At 33.6% G+C, this 20,519-nt stretch overlaps 3 protein-coding genes across 6 annotated transcripts in view; 1 reads left to right on the top strand and 2 right to left on the bottom strand.

Moving 5' to 3' along the window:
* Positions 1–10: 10 nt before the first annotated feature.
* Got2 (glutamate oxaloacetate transaminase 2) lies at positions 11–4,071 on the bottom strand. Of its 2 annotated transcripts, none has more exons than XM_089083397.1 (8): positions 3,929–4,071; positions 2,880–3,103; positions 2,573–2,701; positions 2,290–2,511; positions 1,835–1,991; positions 1,611–1,709; positions 1,176–1,492; positions 11–1,042 (listed from the first exon to the last, which is right to left on the bottom strand). In XM_089083397.1, exons 2-8 carry the CDS (start codon positions 3,012–3,014, stop codon positions 920–922), a joined length of 1,182 nt encoding a protein of 393 aa, XP_088939523.1. In that variant the 5' UTR covers positions 3,015–3,103; positions 3,929–4,071; the 3' UTR covers positions 11–919. The 2 variants fall into 2 exon arrangements, with proteins under 2 accessions (XP_088939523.1, XP_011645924.2); XM_011647622.3 differs by having other exon boundaries at positions 2,880–3,036; positions 3,929–4,066.
* Positions 4,072–4,125: 54 nt separating this feature from the next.
* On the top strand, positions 4,126–6,349 carry thoc6 (THO complex subunit 6). Of its 2 annotated transcripts, none has more exons than XM_011647621.3 (6): positions 4,126–4,262; positions 4,613–4,826; positions 5,045–5,272; positions 5,409–5,576; positions 5,655–5,817; positions 5,959–6,349. In XM_011647621.3, exons 2-6 carry the CDS (start codon positions 4,711–4,713, stop codon positions 6,277–6,279), a joined length of 996 nt encoding a protein of 331 aa, XP_011645923.2. In that variant the 5' UTR covers positions 4,126–4,262; positions 4,613–4,710; the 3' UTR covers positions 6,280–6,349. The 2 variants fall into 2 exon arrangements, with proteins under 2 accessions (XP_011645923.2, XP_011645922.2); XM_011647620.2 differs by having other exon boundaries at positions 4,192–4,334.
* Positions 6,350–6,459: 110 nt separating this feature from the next.
* The window catches only part of LOC105432698 (uncharacterized), a 25,110-nt gene continuing 11,050 nt past the window's right edge, over positions 6,460–20,519 (bottom strand). Inside the window, exons 1-7 of one of the 2 annotated variants that reach the window (XM_089083395.1) lie at positions 11,164–11,701; positions 9,783–9,913; positions 8,729–8,984; positions 8,282–8,460; positions 7,892–8,161; positions 7,215–7,488; positions 6,460–7,071 (exon numbers count right to left, since the gene is read on the bottom strand). In XM_089083395.1, the coding sequence (XP_088939521.1) occupies positions 6,716–7,071; positions 7,215–7,488; positions 7,892–8,161; positions 8,282–8,460; positions 8,729–8,984; positions 9,783–9,913; positions 11,164–11,248 (1,551 nt within the window). In that variant the 5' untranslated portion in view covers positions 11,249–11,701 and the 3' untranslated portion in view covers positions 6,460–6,715. Of the gene's footprint in view, positions 7,072–7,214; positions 7,489–7,891; positions 8,162–8,281; positions 8,461–8,728; positions 8,985–9,782; positions 9,914–11,163; positions 11,702–20,519 lie in introns of those variants that run through there. The other variant, XM_025219749.2, reaches the window with a different exon arrangement.

Genomic DNA, 20,519 nt, shown 5'->3' with positions numbered 1-20,519 from the left:
AGAGAGAATATATTTTTTATATATATTATATTCTCTAAAATATATATATTTTACAAGAAGCTTTGTATCTTAAAAACTCTTCGAATTCTTATAAATAGCGAGGATATATAATAAAATACAGTCAAGTTCTATTTTAAATATTTTCTCTGTTCCAAGTCAATTGTTTGTTTTCAAACCAAGTTTTATTTTTTGATCATATATTTATTTTTGCGTTAGAATAAAAGAATATTTTTATTTTATGCTATTCAAATAGGATTAGGAATTGTGCGAGGAAATTTTAACATAGAAAATGACTGTATTGATTAAACATTAAATATAAATTGTATTATAAAGCGCTTTACTGATACTTAGTATATACAGCTGCAATGAATATTCAACATTCGAATATTTGCAACTCGCATTATTCATTCATATTAATACAAATTATACAAAACATTATTTCATCTTTATACAGCATAGATAATATAAAAAATATTTCTCTTTTCAAGAGAAATATTTTTAGAAATATGTATATTTATAACCAATATTAAAATATTAAAATTAAAAATTATTCTTATTAAATTTTTATCTTTGATCACATGATATATATCATATTATATAAATAATATATGTACAACCAATTATTTGTATATAACTTTGCACTACAGATAGAATAATATATAAAAATCAAATGAAGAGACTTGATATTTAATAAATTATGGATATTAAGAAGCTTTTGAAAATATTCATATCCATGCCTTGTAGTTTTTTCATGTATTTTTCGACGATGTTAATTAAACACTATTTTCAATCATAACATTTGTATAATAGTATTGTACATTACATTTGTATAATGTAATAAGACGCTGTGTATTATCATTGGACATTGGCAAGGCGGCTTCAGGTGAATGATAACGTGTTTAATCAATTTTGACAGAAGTTATTTTGTAACTTCATGCATCGCATGTGCTAGGTATTCTACATTTTTCGAAGTTACACCAGCCATAGAGATGCGACCATCTTTGGTCAAGTAAATGCTATAATCCTTTGTGAGCTTTTCCACCTATCAAACAAAATCAACAATAATTTTAAAAAAATCAATAATTAATCGTAATGATTATAATTTTTAATTTTGTATTAAAAAATTAATTACTATTCAAATATATTTAGATATCCATATGGAGTAAAGGAATTACCTCGTCAGGTTTCAAGCCAGTATAACAAAACATTCCAATTTGATCGGTGATATGAGACCAATCACGGATGCTACCGTTTTTTTTTAGATTTTCGCGCAGTTTTGTGCGAACCGAAATGATGCGATCAGCCATACCCTTTACTTCGCGTAACCATTCTTTTCGTAGTTCAGGATCGCCGAGTATCTCGTTAGCTATACGGGCTCCATAAATCGGTGGATTGGAATACATTGGTCTAATGAGGATTTTTAATTGTGACAGACTCCGTTCAGCTTCCTCTTCACTAGATGTTACTAAAGTGAATGCTCCAATTCGTTCACCTGACAAAAAAGAAATTAGTATATTTATAAATAAATCACAATTTATTCTTATACACAAAAACACACACACACACACACACACACACACACACACATACATGTTTCTACTTATACACACCATAAAGACCCATATTCTTTGCAAAAGATTGAGCTAGCGCAATTTGGTGACCATTTTTGATAAATAATCTAACTGCATAAGCATCTTTTGTAAAATCTCCTACAAAAAAATTAATGTAGTTTAGAAAGTATTATATTATACATTAAAATACTTTAAGATTTTCTTGATATATAAATATAAAATAAAAAATATTAATATATTATTATAATTAGTACATAAAGTACCTGAGGCAAAACCTTGATATGCCATGTCAAAAAATGGGAATAATTTTTTCTTCTTAATCAGAGCAGATAATTTTTCCCATTGTTCCGGTTTGGGATCAACACCAGTAGGATTGTGTGCACATGCGTGTAGAAGGACAATTGTTTTCTCAGGAATACACTATCCACAAATAACATGATTAGTATGATAAGATATTAATTCCTTAAAAATAATTAATAATGTTAATGAAGTGACAATTTTAATGAATAATAGTTTTTAAATTCCTAAGTGATAATCATAATCAATATTTATATTAGTTCAAAATCATATTAATATTTAAAAAACATACTCTTGTATTAATACAAGGATTAGTTATTGTAATTTTAAATAACACAAAATTCTTGTGATTAATTTGTCCTTTAATTTTCTTATAATGCATGCATCAATATTTCTCTTTTATTAGAAGTTTCATACTAACAGATATATCTTCCATTATTCCTTCAAAATCTAAACCACAAGTTTTTGGGTCATAATAGCGATAAGACTTGATCGTAAGCCCAGCAAGTTTAAATAGAGGAATATGATTTCCCCATGTAGGAGTCGGTAGATAAATAGTCTTATTGCCAGGGAAATGATGTGACAGAAATTGTGCTCCAACAAACAGAGAACCGGTACCAGAAATTCCTTGGATTGTTGCATTCTAAAAAGAAATATTCTAATTAAGAAAACGTTCTATATATTATTTCCATCATAATATTCACCAATTTATTTGCGACAACTTCGTTTCCATCTCCGAGAGCCAGATTAATACTATGTTGGCAGAACTCAAGATTACCAGCAATTGTAGAATATTCCTTATCCATTTCTTTAATTCGTATCTTCTCTTCTGCCTATCGCAAATAAAAATCGCAATTAAAAATATATTTTTCTTATTCTATTTTATAATTAATCTCTTTGTATTTTTATTATATTCATTATATATAATAATCTTTTCTATTATTATCATCATTTCTATTACTGTTTGTACCAATTCTTTTCTCTTCTACAAATATCTCATGTATAACTAACCTTACGAACACTGGGAAGAACGTATGGTTTGCCATTATCGTCTCTATAAGCACCAGCACCTAGATTGATCTTTTTTGGATTCTGATCTCTCTTATAAGCCTCGGTAACTCCCAGAATGGCATCTGGTGGTCCCATTTTAACATGGGACCACCATGAACTGCAATATATATTGATAAACTACAGTTATCTTTGTCAATCATTTTAACATGAGACCACCACATGAACTGCAATATATATTGATAAACTACAGTTATCTTTGATTTCATATCAAAAGATAAAATATTTATCATTCGAGAGCAAATTGCTAATGCAATTATGTATTTAAAGGAAATTCATAAATTATAATAAAAATTTCATAACAAATTATAAAAATTTGTATGCATAAAAGAAAATTTACTAATTAAAAGAAAAGCTTATTTTTTGTGTTCTTTTATACTATTCTTATGTTAAAATAAAACTAATATATGTTTATCTTTTTCAGATTAAAAATATAAAAACTACAAAGTCTAAATAAAAACAATCAATATTACAACAATTAAATATTTAATTACTAATTGCATTATATATTAATAAATAAATTAATGAGAATTTCATTAATTTAGACAAATAAAATAAACACAAAATCATAAAATTATATAAAAGACATTAGAAACCAACAGATAAAAGAGAAAAGTGAGTATATTATTCCTATTGTCTCAGTTTATAGCAGCAGAGAAATTTCATTATAAATTTATTAGCTTGTTGAAGAATTGAATTAGTCTGATTAAAAATTAAATTAAGATCTATCTAATTCTTTACATTTAATTCAATTCTAAATTCAATTCAATTAATTATTTGCATCATTTGTGTTAACTTTTAATGTCCTTTTCTTTGCTTCACAGCTGTATATTTTACAGGCCTGTATTATTAATTAAAAGAATTAAGATCATTAATAATCAAGATTGCAAGATAACGGTAGTGATAGCTCTCAAGAGCAAAGTACAACAGCTGGGTAATTGATAAAGGTCGAAAGGTCATTCGTTTCAAATGAACGAATATCTAAATCTCACCTAGAAGATCTTGCGGCCATCGAGATGGGATTGCAAACGCTTTTCAAGAAATTACCGGTTCTTACGACCAGTCTCGTGGTATGTGCCATTTGAAGAATGATCCTTCGCGAATATTTCTCTTCCCGAAATTGGAGTCTGCACAAGGTAACCTCGATAAAATTCAACTGGACCGGTGCCACCTCGGACACACGGATCGGACTGGAACGGTCCGTTAAGTTAAAAGAGAATAAAGAGCAGAGAGGAACACAGGCGGTCACATGATCGCGGCGCGAATTATGCGAAGTGCGAAGGTTATCGTAAAGTGGTGTTTATCGATTGCACCAGATCTCTTGCAGTAATTACTTTTCTATCTTGCCTCGTAATCGTATTTACGTTTACATCGTGTGACATGTGGGATCAAGTTAAAGTGTGTAAAAGTTGATATTGCTGTGTAGTTTTCAATTCGTACATTTGCATTTCGATGCATTTGCGTGTGTAATATAAAGTTCTTTTTTCTGTAATTATTTGTATCATCTTTTAAACAAGCTTTAATTATTACATTAAAGAATTGTTAACATCTCCGGAGGGTTAGCCTAGAAAGGCGAGGCTCAAAATTGTAGTTTTCTAACCTAAAAGATACTTCGATAGTAAATATCAAAGCTGTGTGACAATTTAATTTTGTGATTGTTTATTGTTGTTTATTAGATCAAAAGATTTATGGGAAAAGATTTTTAAATTGGAGAAGTTTAAATGATCGAAAGGAAAAACGATCAACTGTGCGTGTGACGAATATAGTGAAGAAAATGATCGAACCATCCGACAAGAAATTGCTTTACAACACCGTATTGTCACAGACATTCTCACCCGATGGAAATTATCTATTAGCTGGCAATATTTATGGAGATGTATCAGTATTTGAGTAAGGAAATATTTAAATAAACATTTTTGTTTTTGCAGTATATATATATATATATATATATATATATATATATATATATAAAACTGCAGTATGTATTATTAAAATAATCACACCTTTCTGTCAAGAATCAGTTGAGATGTATATACTACGGTTGAGTTTATAAAATTAGAACGTACCTAATTTTTAGATTAATTTATAATTGTTGTGTTTTGAAATAGTCTGTTGAAGGTCTTAGGGCCCAATAAGGTAGAAGAGAATGAGTTACAAGGACCTAATTATCGCTTTGCTGCGCACCCTGAACAAGAAGTTGCATGTATGCTCTCTGTGGAGAATTTTCTTGTGACAGGAACACGTGGTGAAATAGCGGGTTGGGACTGGAAAGTGATTACATCAAATAAAGCTCCTAAGAGTAAAGTTTCTTGGAACATACAAATTCCTGCTAATAAGTAAGCAAGAGTAAAAGAATATAATAAAAATAAAATACCATATTATATTCATACATACCATATTAAGAATTAGAATTATAATTGAAAGAATTTTATTATATAGAATCAGATGTAAAAAAATACATATTTCTTTCAGAGACAGTTATGATAAGCCAGATATAAATTATATGGTACATTCAAAAGTGGATAATTTATTATATGTTGGCTGTGGTGATAATAATATTTATGTTATAAACTTAGAGGATAGAAAGATTCTGAGAAGTATGCAGGGCCATACCGATTACATTCATTGTCTTGCCATAATGTAATTATCATCTGTTTATTACAAATACATACATAAAAGTTACACTAAATAGTGTAAAAAAGTTTCTATAAATTTCAGGGATAATCAGCTTGCCTCCTGCAGTGAAGATGGTTCTGTGAGATTATGGGATTTGCGTAAGAGAGAAAACACTAACATACTAACACCACATTTAATAGATAAAGTTGCTCGACCACGATATGGAAAATGGATTGGCGCTGTTGATTTTACAGAAGATTGGTTGGTAGGTAACAATAGGATATGTTCATCGAAATTAAAGAAGAAAGAAAAATTATACATATGAAACAAAATAAATGAATAGAATTGTCTAAATCTTATCTAAATAAATTTTTTAAATTAGACTGATAATCCATGTTAATTCTAGTTATGTGGTGGTGGACCTAGTCTGTCGTTATGGCATATGCGCACGATGGAAGTAGCGACAGTTTTTGATTTGGCTGATCAAGGAATTCATGTAGCAGAAATTTACGAGGAACGCGTGATCGCCGGTGGTGCAACTGATCACGTTCATCACATGACATATCAAGGCGAAATTCTTGCTAAAGTTCCTACTTCGAGTCTCACCGTCTATAGTGTGGTGCATCAAGAAACACCACACAAGATGCTCAGTGTTGCTGGCTCCTCAAATTGCATTGATATCAGTACAAATTTCAATTATCGCGAGATGACGCTCAAGTTTGCATAATTATTAGAATGAATTAAAGCTATCTTTATGTGTATTTTATACTTTTAATAAAAAAATATATAAATGTGAATTGCATTTTTGCTAAAAAATGGAAATTAACTTCCTGGAGAGAAAGTTTCGATTGTTTTCTAAATAATTCGGATGGATGTAGTAGTAGGTATAATTAGTGCCAGATTTGCAATCTTTTAAATAAATATATTAATAAAGTGTACATTTTTTATACGATTCTTCTTTTGTACAAATATACAAACCATATTTGCGCAATTTTCGCGATAAAATGCGAAGATAGATACACGTGTTTGTTCTTGTAATTGCACTCTATATTACCTTTTTTTCTTTTGTTTAAATAAAGGCATATAATAAAAAATATAAAATTATAAAAAATAACGAATGACGTTGATGTGAATGCCAAATAATTTCCTTTGATCGAGAAAGATCAAAGAAAACCGTGACCGGCGATGACTGCGGGAATAAATCCCTCTTTGCCATCCCTCGAGCGAACCCAGAACCAATCGTTCGTATGGTCGCTTAACAGAGCAACCACGTCACCTTTGGAGACTGTCAGAGCGTTTGCAGCACGCGCCTCGTAATCACTTCTGATCACCAAGAGCGTGTGTCGCGAACCTTTGATACGCGCGTTTGCCGCCGCTCTTAGATACAACCGATCAACACTGCGTTCGCCGCATGCAGATACTGCGTCTCTCGATCCTCGTCTCATTCTACTACTGCGTCCACGACTTGCTCCACATTCGGATCTGGTATCACGCAGTTTTTCCGTATCTGTCATGTTTCCTGAAGAAGACAGAAAATCAGAATTGCTATAAACGCGATTTTTTATTATATACTTTCATTTTAATTGTTCTAAATCTTTAGTCTCAATATATTATATAAGATTTCTTTATTTTTAGAGGAACTACAAGGAAAATATTTATTACCTAATGGCCGAGGAAACACATCTGTGGAATCTTCCCAGCATGGTCCTCGTGTAGATTGTGGTAAAATTCCCAAAGGCAAACAGGCAGCGTAGCCAACGTAACCTTCCTGGCCGTGAGGCGTTTGCACATATAGCCAGGTTTGGTTTTTGAAGACGGCGTTTACAACTGTACCTAGAGGAAGAGCCATTTCATCCTGTATACCTCCCTGAGTTTGATACAACACCGATGGGAAAGATAAAACGACTGGGATATTTGCTGGTCTCTCTATAGATGCCTAAAATCACAATTACATTTATATATTTTTTATCTCATATAAACTATTTTAAAAACAGCAGAAATTAAAGAGAAATTTTCTATTATGCTATTTCTTCATTAACATATATAATATAGAAAAACTCATATTGTTAATATAAAAATTAAGAACATATTGATAAATAAACCGATATCAAACTTTCATTTAGAAAACAATTTTATATCATTTAATCATTTAATGAGACTGTATCTCAAGTTAATTATTAATCATTAATATTCTGATATTTATAATCATTGTGATATTCATAAGAGGTATAAACTCTCAAGATATATTAGATATAAACGATAAGATAAATAGCATATTATAAAATATTATAGTTAATATTACAGTATATTATAGAAATTGAATAAGAAATAAAAAACACCTTGGTTAAAAACGCGTCAAGATCGGCGATCTCATAGCCGAATTTACTGGGTAATCTAGGTTTATGCGAGCGTTTAGTCCGTCTATGCCGGTGTTTCTCTCGTCCGTTGGGCGTCGACATTAATTCACGAGATACTAAAGAAGGTTCGGATATGGCTCTTTTTACTTTCTCTTTCTCCTTCGTATCTTTCAGATCGATAAATTCTTTATCAAAGTGTTTTTCCAGCGAACTGTCCAATCGCTTCTCACCGATTGTCTCTTTGCCGATAGTCTATGAAAAAAATAAAATGTAATTGTTATAAATTCGAACGTAATAACCGTATAATGGAACAGTTTATTTAAAAGAAAGATTTATATTTTTATTTTTTTGAGTTGACATAATAACAATTACTTTCTCCATCCTTTCCATCTTCTGTAGCTTGTGTAAAATCTTCTTCTCGCGCTTCTCGATGCTTTCCTTATTTTCAATATTTTCTTTACCAGTAGCATCTTTTTCCTTGACACTTTTAACGCTTCTTCTCGAAGATCTCTTACTACCCCGTGAAAAAGCATCTCGATCATTGTTTGCACCTTTTAAACAAAAATATTAAATAATTTCATTAACATAATATTACAACTTATTCCTGTATTAAACAGTTTTAATAAACTTTAATAAAAATAATGTAAATTTTCATTATAATAAGTTTTCATTATAATATACATAATATACGTATTATTACTAAAATAATTTCAGCACCTGATAATTTATTATTGCAAAATGCATTTTCAAGTATAATTTCATTTGTGTATGATATTTTTAAAAAAGAAGAACTGGATGATGGAAAAAAGATAATTTCACCTCCATTGCCGTTAATGATCGGATAGTTATTGGATTCAGATTGTTGTTGACCACGTAGGACCCAAGTTAATGAAATCTTGGGGCGCAATAGAGCGCTCGGTCGTTGCCCCATGCTCGTCGTCGACACGACGAACACCGAGGACGTCGATGAAGGCGTCGGTGTTCTCGAGAGTGACGGAGATTTCGAACTACCCGTCACGATCTGCAACGGGCAGTCCGCCACCAGGTCCACCGTCTGCATCGAACGGCCATACTCCTGAAAAATAAAATACATTCTCCGTCAAGATTTAGTAATGGAAATACAGCAGCAGTGCAATCAAATCTCATTACAAATCTTGTTTAAGATAATCTATATTATTACTTAGAATTAAAATACAAACGCAGAACTAATAAGCATAATTATCTAATAATTTTTAGAATTTTGATAATTTATAATTTGCTATAGTTTAATTATTATTTTCTTTTTAGGATCTTAAATGCGCTAATGAATTTGCCCTAGCTTCGCAGCATTTCTCTCCAGCAGATCTTTCCGGTTGAATTATGTAATATTTACTATTGGTAGGACACGTGTAATACCTTGTAATACCGTGTAATGTCGCGATATTTCTCTCATGTGTTATTTCTCTATTGATATCGCATCGCGCATCCCTGCATTTGTAGAACGCGACTAACCATTTGGAACGAAGTTGGAGCAGGAAGCTAAGATGTATGTATATGCATATACCTGTTTTATACTTTTTTATATTTTTTAGGAAAGAGATATTCGGAATAGATATGCGGAATAAACACCTTTCCCTTTGCACGCAATTTAATTTATTTGATGCACCTTCTTACTAATTTCTGTGTTTATTCATATTAAAAAATATTATAACTTTTGTAAGTCAATTAAACATACGATAAAGAATAAATCTAAAATAAGCTATATCTAAATCTAATATATGTATCTAAATCTAATAAATAAATAAATAAATATATATATATAATGAGGAATTATATATATATATAATGAGGAAGAAAGGGTAAAAAATAATTATGTAATGAAATCATACAATACCTTATAAGAAATTCTGTCACTTCTGTCGGTCGAGGGAACTGGGGCAATGGAATTTTCTCCCGAGGTAGTTACAGCTTCTTCTGATTGATAGTCTATCTCGCTGCTCCAAGAATGTCGTCTCTTCAGATCTCCTAAACCAAGGAAACAATGATTATATTTAAAAATAGATTAGAAATAAATGAATTTTAAGAAAATAAAAACAAATTTCTCCAAAGTTATACAATGGAATATAATACCTTTAATTTTCTATATATGTGTATGATGTGTGTAAAAATAATTAAAATAAATAATAAATAAAAAAACATAAAAAATTGAAGATGCAGTTGCAATTAAAATAAAATTAAGCTTTCTTTCTTTCTCTCTCTCTCTCTCTCTTCATTAATTAAACTATGAAATAATTTATCTCATTAAAATCATTCTTTTGTTTCAATCTTAGTAGTCGTTCAAAGATGTCGCATAACATATCAGCATTAACTTAATGTGGAACATGACTGAATAAAACCCGCCCCTCAATTAAAATAACCGCTATCGTTCATTTCAATATTTATGATCGATATATCAACTGCATTGCCTACTATCGTTTGTTTTCTATTTTTTACAAAAATCAATATCAGTGAATCTATTCATGCACGGAATGTCGTTAATCCACCATGCAAATTTATTCTAAATCATATTTGTATCATCTCAACAGTATTAACTTCTTGTCAATAAGCAATATATTTGTAACAACAAGTAATATATTTGTAAAGGAATATTGCATCATAAATTGTTTTGCAACAAACAGAAAACTAAAAATTGAAAAAACTGTCTGTTTTTATTTATGAAAAGTTAGTAATAATATATTTGTTAGCAGTTATGAAAGAATTAATAAATATGCTTATATAATAAAATATTTTTCGACTTTAAAGAAGACTGAAGAAGATAAATTAATATCTTAAGTACATAAAACCTATTTTATCTTCTAATTATTTATTTTTAATTTTTAAAATTTCATTTCTTGTTAACAATCAATGTAATTAGTATTTTTTCAGTTGTAGTATTTTTTAATTTAAAAAATAATTTTATATAATTCTTATTTTGCATTTAATAAATAGAAGAAGCATTTTTTTAAAATATTATTTTACATTCTTGAATTATTTCTTACTTTAGAGAAAAATATTTTGAAAGAATTTAGCTATGTTATAATTTATTTTTTATGTTGAAATAATTTATACATGCCATAATCGAAATTTCAAAAAGTAACAAAAATTTTATAAATCGATTTTGCATCGACCAGAATAATTTCTATGTATTGTGATTTGCGTGTCTCGGCTTGATGTTCCCTTCAAAGTTGAGAGTCTTGAAAAAATATTTTGGGGCCTTGCTACAGACATATACATACGGGGATAATGGACGAGAGAATGGACTCGCTTCTTAAACACAGTATTCGAGTTCCGTGACTTATGGGATTCGATCAGACGCAGCATATTGTAAGGGGAGACCTCAACCTACGAATCTGCCCGTTTACTCGCGCCACCCGAGAATGCCGCGATTATACGATGGAAGATTCCTTCCCTTCATGGGAAGCGAACGAGCAATCGAGCGGCGATAAAGATTTATCGATCTCGCACGATCCGAATGTCGATTATGTCAGTTAAATCCACGATCGAGTAGAAATAGTGAGTAAGAATTCGGCAGAAATGCCATGATACTGCTTTGATGTTAAATTAATATTTGACACAATCTAGACCGATTAATAGTCTCTAATATTTCAAGACAATGTTAAATTAGTGTGCTACAAACATATATATAGTAAAATAATTAAATAAAAATTGCTTATAAATATAATGCATACTTCGGCTGCATTTATAGGTATGGATGATGGTTGTCAGGGATGACTTGATTTGCACATGACCAGCGAGCACGTGCGTCGTTAAATGGCCGTCAGTGTGTGACACGTGCGCGACTTTTCGCATAGGCGTAAATATTGCAAAAAGTTTTTTAAAAGAATATATATATATATATATACACACACACTTTTCCTCTAATAATTTAAAAATTACGTATTCTTTGCATAATAAACTTTTAGCTACGATACTCCATCTCATTAAAAATTAATTTTTATCAGCATTTAGATCATCTTTGTATTAACTTTATTAAAAATATGAAATTATTAAAAATAAATTAAGGTAATAATAAGGCAATTAAAAAATTAAAATAATATTAATTTGCCAATTTTCAGAATCAACAAAGTATACAATAACAAATTTATTCTCGTGCATAGAAAATACTATACGATTGATCTGCATTATTCACATCATTTTTTACATGTTTGTATTATTTGTATATTAAATAAGAATATTAAACAGAGATATTATTATAAAGAGAATAAGAGAATCAAAAAATAATGAATAAAAATCAATTTTTTATATATGACAGATCATGTTTCCCCAGCTTTCTCATCCCAAGAGACGGTAAGTAAATCACAAAGAAATCACTAAAGATTTTCACCGCTTATAATGAACTCTTCAGCTTTCTCGCGATCGTGACGTATGTATGGTTCAATCTGATCTACAATAAATCCTCGTTATCCCTCAGCCCGACGCTATCCAATGAACTTTTATCGAGTTTCTTTGACGCAATCATGAAAGCAACTCTCTGTCTCCTAAGAATGAGCGTCGTTTGACAGATGATGTCTGTATATCGATTGACGAGAGAAAAAAGCTACCGAGCGAGAGAGGAACAGGAATTACCTGACTATGCGATCGCTTCCGCTTCTTTGACTTGCCGACGATCGCAGAAACTCATTAACATTTAGTTGCTAATCATCGCGAGATTAACCGCATTATCGTCCAGATCACCTCGCACGTTACTAGATGACATTATCGTTGCTTTGATATTACTCTGCCAAGCGATACGTCGTTTCTCGCACTATGCAACCTTCATCTGATCATACTTGTATTTTCATACAAATGTGTACATGTTTATCTTCTTTATCACTTTTACATTTTATCAAGTCAATGTGGAAATATCGTACAAATTTCCCTCTAAAAAGTTCACTAAACTCAGTAATAGAGCGATTTATACTATTAAAATTTATATTAAAAGATTATGCCATGGAATTTTATATCTTATGTTTTTTTTTAATAATTTATATTCAGTTTACAATAAAAAATTAGATTTTAGAAAATCAATAGTTAATAGTTGATATTAATTGATTTGTTGATTACACACTTTTTTCGATTCACACTATATAATTCCAGGGGTTCCCCGGTGTCTCGAAATAAATTTTCATGTCGTTTTAAACAACCACTTCAAGTTTCTTTATTAATCTTCTTTGTACACAAATCCTTTTAAATCCTTTTAAATGTTTCTTTGAGAAAAACTTTTTTTCAACAATTTGCACTCACACTGACTAGAAATCTTCTTCAAGAGCAGAAAACCAAAAGAAAAGATAATGATTGGAAAAATAATTGGAAAAAAATTAAAAAAATGGTACTTTTTTCCGCACTTTTCATCGACTGCCGGACATTGACGGCAAAATTACAGGTGCGCTTACAGGTTCATCCACAGGTGCAGCTCTGACTAGACTAAAGCGTGCTCGTTGCGGCGCGTCGAGTAATACTCTAGGAGAAGAGAGAGATCGGGGGAGAGAGAGAGAGAGAGAAAAAAACGAGATGAGGAGAAAGAAAGAGAGAAGGTAATATCCGATGCTTCGATTGGCCCTTGCTTCCCGCGAAAACAGCCCGTCCAATCGCCGTGACCGCGTAATTGTCGGCTATCAGGCTTTGCAAAAACGACCCCGACTTGGGCCCCGAGTCCCACGAAGCCGCCCCTTCGACCAACGTTTATCCGATGAACACGCACTTCCCTCGGTATGTCTCCCCTTTGACTTCAAATGAAAATTCCGTTAAATTGTTAAAAAATAAATTGACAGAGAATCATCCCTATCTCGATGGTAAATAGTAAAGCATAGTCTGTGGCTATAATTCGGCTTATAATTGTTCGGCTTATAACTGTTTCTGACAGATTACAGATACAATCAGAAATATTATCGAGATGTTTATTTCATTGGATTTCAACAAAAGCATAGTGAAAGTTAATTAAAAAAAAAAAGATTTCTTTTACAATTTAATATAAGATTTTTATTATCACAATTGTATTATTATATTAAACTCGGTAAATAGGATAAAACATTGTTTGCACGATTTGGAGACTTCATCTTCCCTTGCTTCTACAAATAAAATACACTTTTTTTACTCTTTATTACATTCTCTGAACTTACAACATTTCGCTTCTCGTCACTTATTCCAGTGTTTATCCCGGTATAATTTATAATTTCGCGATTTTTGCGAGATTCACTCTGACATCTCTCGTCATACCCGAACGAATAAATAACTCTTTTGCGCGAAAGAGAAGAAGGGAGAGAATGGGCGGTTCGTAAGTGGCGGCTCGATGAGACGCGGCGGGGTGAGGAACCGAGGCGGAGGAGGGCCCAGCGACCTCTGACCCCCTTGGGAACCGTGAAGAGCCCGAGGGCCGCGAGCGGCCGAGAAAGGGTCTCGAGAATCCGACCGGGACCCACCCGGCCGAAATACTTGCACGCCGGTTGTACCGCCGCTGGCGTAACCATCGGCGAGCCCGATGGGTCCTGACCGATCGCGAATTAATTTGTCGCGAGAAACGAATTCGAATTCGAAAGAATCGGTGCGTGAATGTGTGTGTGTGTGTGTGTGTGTGTGTAAAGTTGACATACTAAGAGAAAACCAGCATATAAGATAGGTGTTAATAGTGACATAAAGGACGCGTTGATGATATATTCGTTACATTTATCGATAAGATCAAAACGAAAATAGGCAAAATAGGCAATTGCGTAACGAATAAAGATCAAAGAATATCGTACGATTGATGGCCTAAAGTGAAAGTAGCGCTCAGCGGAAGTCTCTTTGACGAGAGAGTCTTTTTGATCGAGAAAAGTATAAAACGAACAGCGAATATCGATTCTCACGAGTGGCCACGGGTCCTGACTCCCATTCTGGCTGGCGCGTACATATTTTCGCCTTGATCCTGAGCGAGCAAGGATTTAAGAGGGACGAGAAGCGAGCAAGATGCAGAAAACGCGTGAGCGTGTAATGGTGATTGAATGCGGCTAATGGCCGTCCCGTACGGGACTTTCCATACAGCCCCGCCGAGATATACGTTACGACCACGGCATAACATTTACCGGGTGGTAAACAGCCACGCATAAACTTTAGCTCAAATCCTTTTTCAAGAGGGGGAAGAGAGAGAGAGAGAGAGAGAGAGAGAGAGAGAGAGAGAGAGAGAGAGAGAGAGTCAGGAAAAGAGAGCGCGTTCATCGCCGACCTGATTCTTCGTTCACTTAGAGAAGCTCGAGAAACTCGAATCTTATCTTTGCCTTCGCGTTAACCGATAACAATCTTGTAGAAGAGAAATCAAAAATATCTTCTAGGAAACTTCTCGACAAATATCAATTTGCATATATTATAATTTGGGACATATAAAGAGTTCCAAATGAAGATCTCAAATATTTTAATTTTTATCTTAATTTATATAAATCTAAATTTTGTTCGATATTATATCATAATTCGATATTCTTTCTTTTATGTTCTTTAGGAAAAAATTATTAATGATGATATGAAATATTTAGTTCTTTGAAATTTTTAAGAAAGTTCAGGAAATTTTATTTTTTTACCACTTTTTCTCGACAATATTCTTAGCTTTGAGCTTCTGGAATCAAAGTATACTATTGAATATCAAGAGATGACGAGCAGAGGACTATATAAAGAATTATTGTAAAATTTCTTTCAAAAAATTGTTCATCACCTCTGAATTTATCGTTGCAATAAAATTTCCAATGCCACAGTGTGGTTAATCATTATTAATGTGCCATGCGCGTTTTACGATTTAATTGCACTTGGATCACGAAGCGGCAGCATACGCGCGGCCCGGTGCTTTTTGATTTACGACTTCGCGCCGCTTAGGACGATTTGTCACGGAGTTGGATATGTCGCATCACGCATTGCGTTTCAATGACCCTTCCTTCTCCCTCATATTTTTCATCTCTCGCGTAACTTGGACGATTTCTATGAAAATCGACTTCTACTCGGAGTCACTCGCGATAAGATTTATTCGACTTGCGAGGGACAAGAGAGAGAGAGAGAGAGAGAGAGAGAGAGAGAGAGAGAGAGAGAGAGAGAGAGAGATCGAAAAGAAGAAGAAGGCGGGGGGTCAAAATTGACCCGTGACCTAAGAGTTCTGACGCAAGTCTGATTCCTGAAATGTTAGCGCGCACCCTGTAATCACGGTTGAAACTCCGGTCGGACCTCTTTGCTGCCCATTCTCTCACTCTCTTTCTCTCTCTCTTGTCTTCTCTCCCCTCTTTTCCATCCCTCTTCGGATCTTCTCTCCCCTATCTCCTCCGCGGGACCACAGTGGATATCTATAATTTAAATCTCGCTCGGGCATAAATGGCAGGAAATCATTGTAATTAATATGGCGTACATACACGTGCGTCCGTGTAAGTGCACGAGAATATGCGCGGCTCGCGCCGAGGACGAGAGAAAAATCGATTCTTTAAGTCCCCCAAAAAATTCGTTTCCTAAGTTTGGACAATAACATTCAGAAAGAGTACAGCTGAGCATCAAATTTTAAATAATGTATTAATAATCAAAATGTCTTAATAATAATGAGTAAATAATTTGCAGCGATATAACGATAAGCTATAACAATCACGTTATTCGTAATAACATATGTAATTATTATTTTTCAAACAATTTCTGTATTATATAGTACATAAAATTGTAAGTAAAATTTTATACAGTAACTATCCTGAGATCCTGTGAAAAATTGCTAAGAGAACAACACGTATGCACGCACGCACGCACGCACACACACGCACACACACACACACACACACACACACACACACACACACACACACACACACACATATATATATATATATATATTGCGGAGGTTCCTAGTTTGTCTAATTGATTATATGGCTACTGTCGGAGAATATACAAAAATGTATATTCTCTTCCATTTCTCTCCGACCCCCCCCAAAGCCGGAAGTAACGACCGCATACGGCGACGATATATATGTCGACTTATGTCAGCGAATGATGGCCGATAAATTATTCATGAGTTCATGACGGCCACAATGTTACCGTTGCTTTTGTTAATATCTCGAACTTGCGTTGCCGGATTACGGAGTCGCTATAGTAAAAGAACGAGGAATGCCGGTCGACCAGTCGACAGGAGAACGTAATGATCGCTTACCATGGATTTATGATAACTGAGATAAGGCCACGATGAGTACTGTCGCATAGCCGTTATAAACAGGCTTATCGCGATCATCGCTGAAAGACATATTAGGGATCGCACATCAGGCAGGATTTTCCGCACGATTAGACGTCCTGCGTGTAGCTCGACTGGCTTAATCATCTATTTAGATGAACGAGCTGTCATTTAATCCTCCAATGATGTCGAATTATTGCGCATTATAATTATGGCCTTTTCCCTCCCTCCATTTGTTGTTATAACAATTTAGGGCTATATTCATTGGCTCGATTGAATAAAATTGATTTAAATATAGATTTGTCTTACAACAAAGATAGTATCGTGAATAAAATTATATTTTTAGATGTTAAAATATTAGATATAAAAGTATTTTTAAAAATTACTTTAAATATATGCTATGAAAAGTGACGAGAAAATAATTATTTTCCACACTGATATTGTTTACGTGTGTATCTTAGTTATTAATACTTGTTATTAATATTAATTATTAATACTTGTTTGTATAACTTTCTGAAACTAATTTATGCTAAAAATTTTTAATTATTAATTAGTCGATAATTAGTTTTTAATCTTCAATCAGATTCCAGAGAATTAATTTCCTGTATAATGATAAATTTTATATAATCTGTAAAATATACGATATAGTGTCGTGCAAAAACGATGAAGTATAGATTTAATAGAATCGGAATGATATAATAAATATAACAGATGTACGAATAAACATCATGCATATGTATGTAGAATTATCTGGAACTTCAGAAAGCAGATATTATCTCTGTATAACGGATTATGCGATTAACGTCAGTGAAAATGGAAGAGAAGCGCGTGTGCGTCTCTAATAGGAGATGAAATCGCTAGATGAATGTTATTATCGCGGTGACATCAATTTACTCTCTGATGACTCTTTGTCGCTCTCGAAACAGCTCTTTTAATCCCAAGTCAAGAAAACGAGAAATTTCTTGCGTTTTTTTTTTTTTTTTTTTTTTTTTTTTAAATTCCAGACCAGATTGAAACGCATGGCGAGAAAAATGGAGAATAATTTTTCTTTTCCCTCGAGATTCTCGGCTCGCGTACCGTCTGCTTTACGAGAGGCATAAATCACGAGCGTGCACGCGAGTGTGAGTGGGCGGAGAACCGCATGGTACCACACAACCGCGCGCCATAAATTTGATACATGTTCATTGTGGTTCGCTTCAACGGCATGATGAACTCGATATACCCCGCGCGTTCGGTGGCCTCTTCCACTTCTCTTTTAAAAATTTCCTTTTCTTACTTCTTACAAACCCGGAATCGATACATTAATACCATACTCGGATCCTTTTTCGAAGGATATATATATATATATATATATATATATATATATATCCTTACTCCTGTTTGCTTCGAATATTCAAGATAAATTTCGATCTGTGTGTGAAAATCCGACGAAAACAAGGAGCAGTGGGTAGGCCAGGTGTAGGCCCAAATTGCACAGCGGCTGGCTGACGATATCTCGGATCTCGCAATTACTTTTCAGCCAATCTGACCAGATCCCTCGCAAAAGTGCAATCTCTTGACCGGCTTGAAAAATTTCGGTATTCTACGCGCGTCCTCCTTATGGTCTTTCGTAAATCAAATTCCATCGATCAATCGAGTTCTGCACCTGACACAAATCTGTACAATATTCTTATGCCACATCGCATAAATATATGTATGTATGTATGTATGTGTAATTTAAAAATAATATTTTGTTCAATTGTCCACTCGTTGAACAATTCGTGACATAAATGACAACCGCAGCGATATTTCATTTCAAGTTCACGCTCCGCTGATGTGTTCACACGAGCGACGGTGTCTCACATTGTCGCGAGATAACGGCGTTTAAGAGACCGGACGGTGAGAGATCGTTTCGCCGGTCATTGTTTATGTAGCCAATTATTGTGCCATTCGCTCGCCCCGTAGGGGTGGTGTATCGCTTACAACAAATCAATTTGAGGCACATCTCGCCCCGGGCGAGGAGCCTCGCTTAAACATCGCCATCCCGCTGCGCGGACAATGCTCTTCGTCTCGAGGCGCGCTGCAGCGCGAGGACGTCCCATGGCGTTCTTCCACGATCTTGTCTTTTCGCCAATATCCGCAAATGCTCGTAATATATCCCGATATCATTAATGTTCAAGCTGCAGCGTGATTACTTTGTTCTAAAACATTTTCAACGAGCAGAGAAATGAAAAAATGAAGATGATATCATAAAGCATACTGCTTATTTTGGAGATTTCTGTCGAGATTGCACTTGGGACGCTCGCGAGAACAACGCGTTAATGAGCATGACCTGGCGTTGTTAAGCGCAAGAACACCTAACTCAATCGCGCATTTTAACGACCGATGCCGTGTTTTGATATACTCGGTATTACCTAACACCGACGTTTCTATCTCGCCTTCAATCGCTCAACGCGCTCGAGATTAGAAATCTACTGGCTTCCCCGTATCTCTTCTCCGTAATACCGCACGACGCTGGTAGCCGATTAAATTCTTAAGAAATTCCATAAAGCGCTTCGGTATGAGGAAGTTAATTCCGGACCGGTGATAGAAACAACGATAGAAAGAAAATTTTAGTTAGTCACGAGCGTCGCAAAGCTAAGAAAATTCATAAGAGATCTGAGATTTTAGCTCTTCCCTTTTCTCCTCCCTTTTAAACATTGTTTTAAATGAAAATTAATGTAAATATATTTTTTCAGCGTAACTATAATCATCTAATTAATTATTAGAGCATGACTAATTGACAAGCGACCGTTAATTTCAGATAAAATAATTAATGACAGTCATGCCGCGAGAATCGATCACCGATCAAATCCTGCCTGAGAATGCACCCTGAACGAGGTACATATTCTCGTCCGCGTCACGAGATTCGCACAACTAATTAGCATGCTAATTAAGCGGCGCCGACGTCTTTAAGAGAGTCGGCGCTATGCTTCCCATTCGGCTCGCCTCGAGGTCAAACCTTCTTCTTTTCTTATCTTCTCTCTGTGACGGCGGGTTAGCGGAAAACAAAGGATCCGAAGAAATCATTTTTATGCTCCACGAGAAACGACCCGTCAAATAGTTGACCCCTGAACATTTTAAACCAAAATTTCCTAAAAAGTTAAGCTAATTTAAATTAAAAATAAGTACTTATAGTACATTATCATTTCTATTATAAAATATATATAACAAATAAACAAAAGTAATATTTTTATTTTTCATCTTATTTCTCCAAATAGATCGTTTGTCCAGCAAAAAAATGACAATTACATGATTAATCGGAAATTTTTCACTGCCACGAGGAAAGACATTCAAGATTATAATTTCAAGAAATCTTAGGAATTTAAAAATTTTCCATGAACATAATCATGCAATTAACGTATTTCTCCAGATGAGATTGTAATTGTTCGTTCGTAAGCATACAGAAACACGTTGTCG

Source organism: Pogonomyrmex barbatus, unplaced genomic scaffold (assembly GCF_055798465.1).
Source record: "Pogonomyrmex barbatus isolate J1 unplaced genomic scaffold, ASM5579846v1 scaffold7, whole genome shotgun sequence".
Taxonomy (NCBI): domain Eukaryota; kingdom Metazoa; phylum Arthropoda; class Insecta; order Hymenoptera; family Formicidae; genus Pogonomyrmex; species Pogonomyrmex barbatus.
This window is presented reverse-complemented; position numbering and strand designations above follow the sequence as displayed.

Excerpts from the sequence above, each read along its gene's own strand:
- Got2 (XM_011647622.3), bottom strand. The coding sequence starts at position 4,017 with ATGGCACATACCACGAGACTGGTCGTAAGAACCGGTAATTTCTTGAAA. Across the intron at positions 2,512-2,572 it reads AAGTTGTCGCAAATAAATTG|AATGCAACAATCCAAGGAAT; the intron begins GTGAATATTATG and ends ATTTCTTTTTAG. Across the intron at positions 1,043-1,175 it reads CTGGCTTGAAACCTGACGAG|GTGGAAAAGCTCACAAAGGA; the intron begins GTAATTCCTTTA and ends TTTGTTTGATAG.
- thoc6 (XM_011647621.3), top strand. The coding sequence starts at position 4,711 with ATGATCGAACCATCCGACAAGAAATTGCTTTACAACACCGTATTGTCA. Across the intron at positions 4,827-5,044 it reads GGAGATGTATCAGTATTTGA|TCTGTTGAAGGTCTTAGGGC; the intron begins GTAAGGAAATAT and ends GTTTTGAAATAG. Across the intron at positions 5,577-5,654 it reads ATTCATTGTCTTGCCATAAT|GGATAATCAGCTTGCCTCCT; the intron begins GTAATTATCATC and ends TATAAATTTCAG.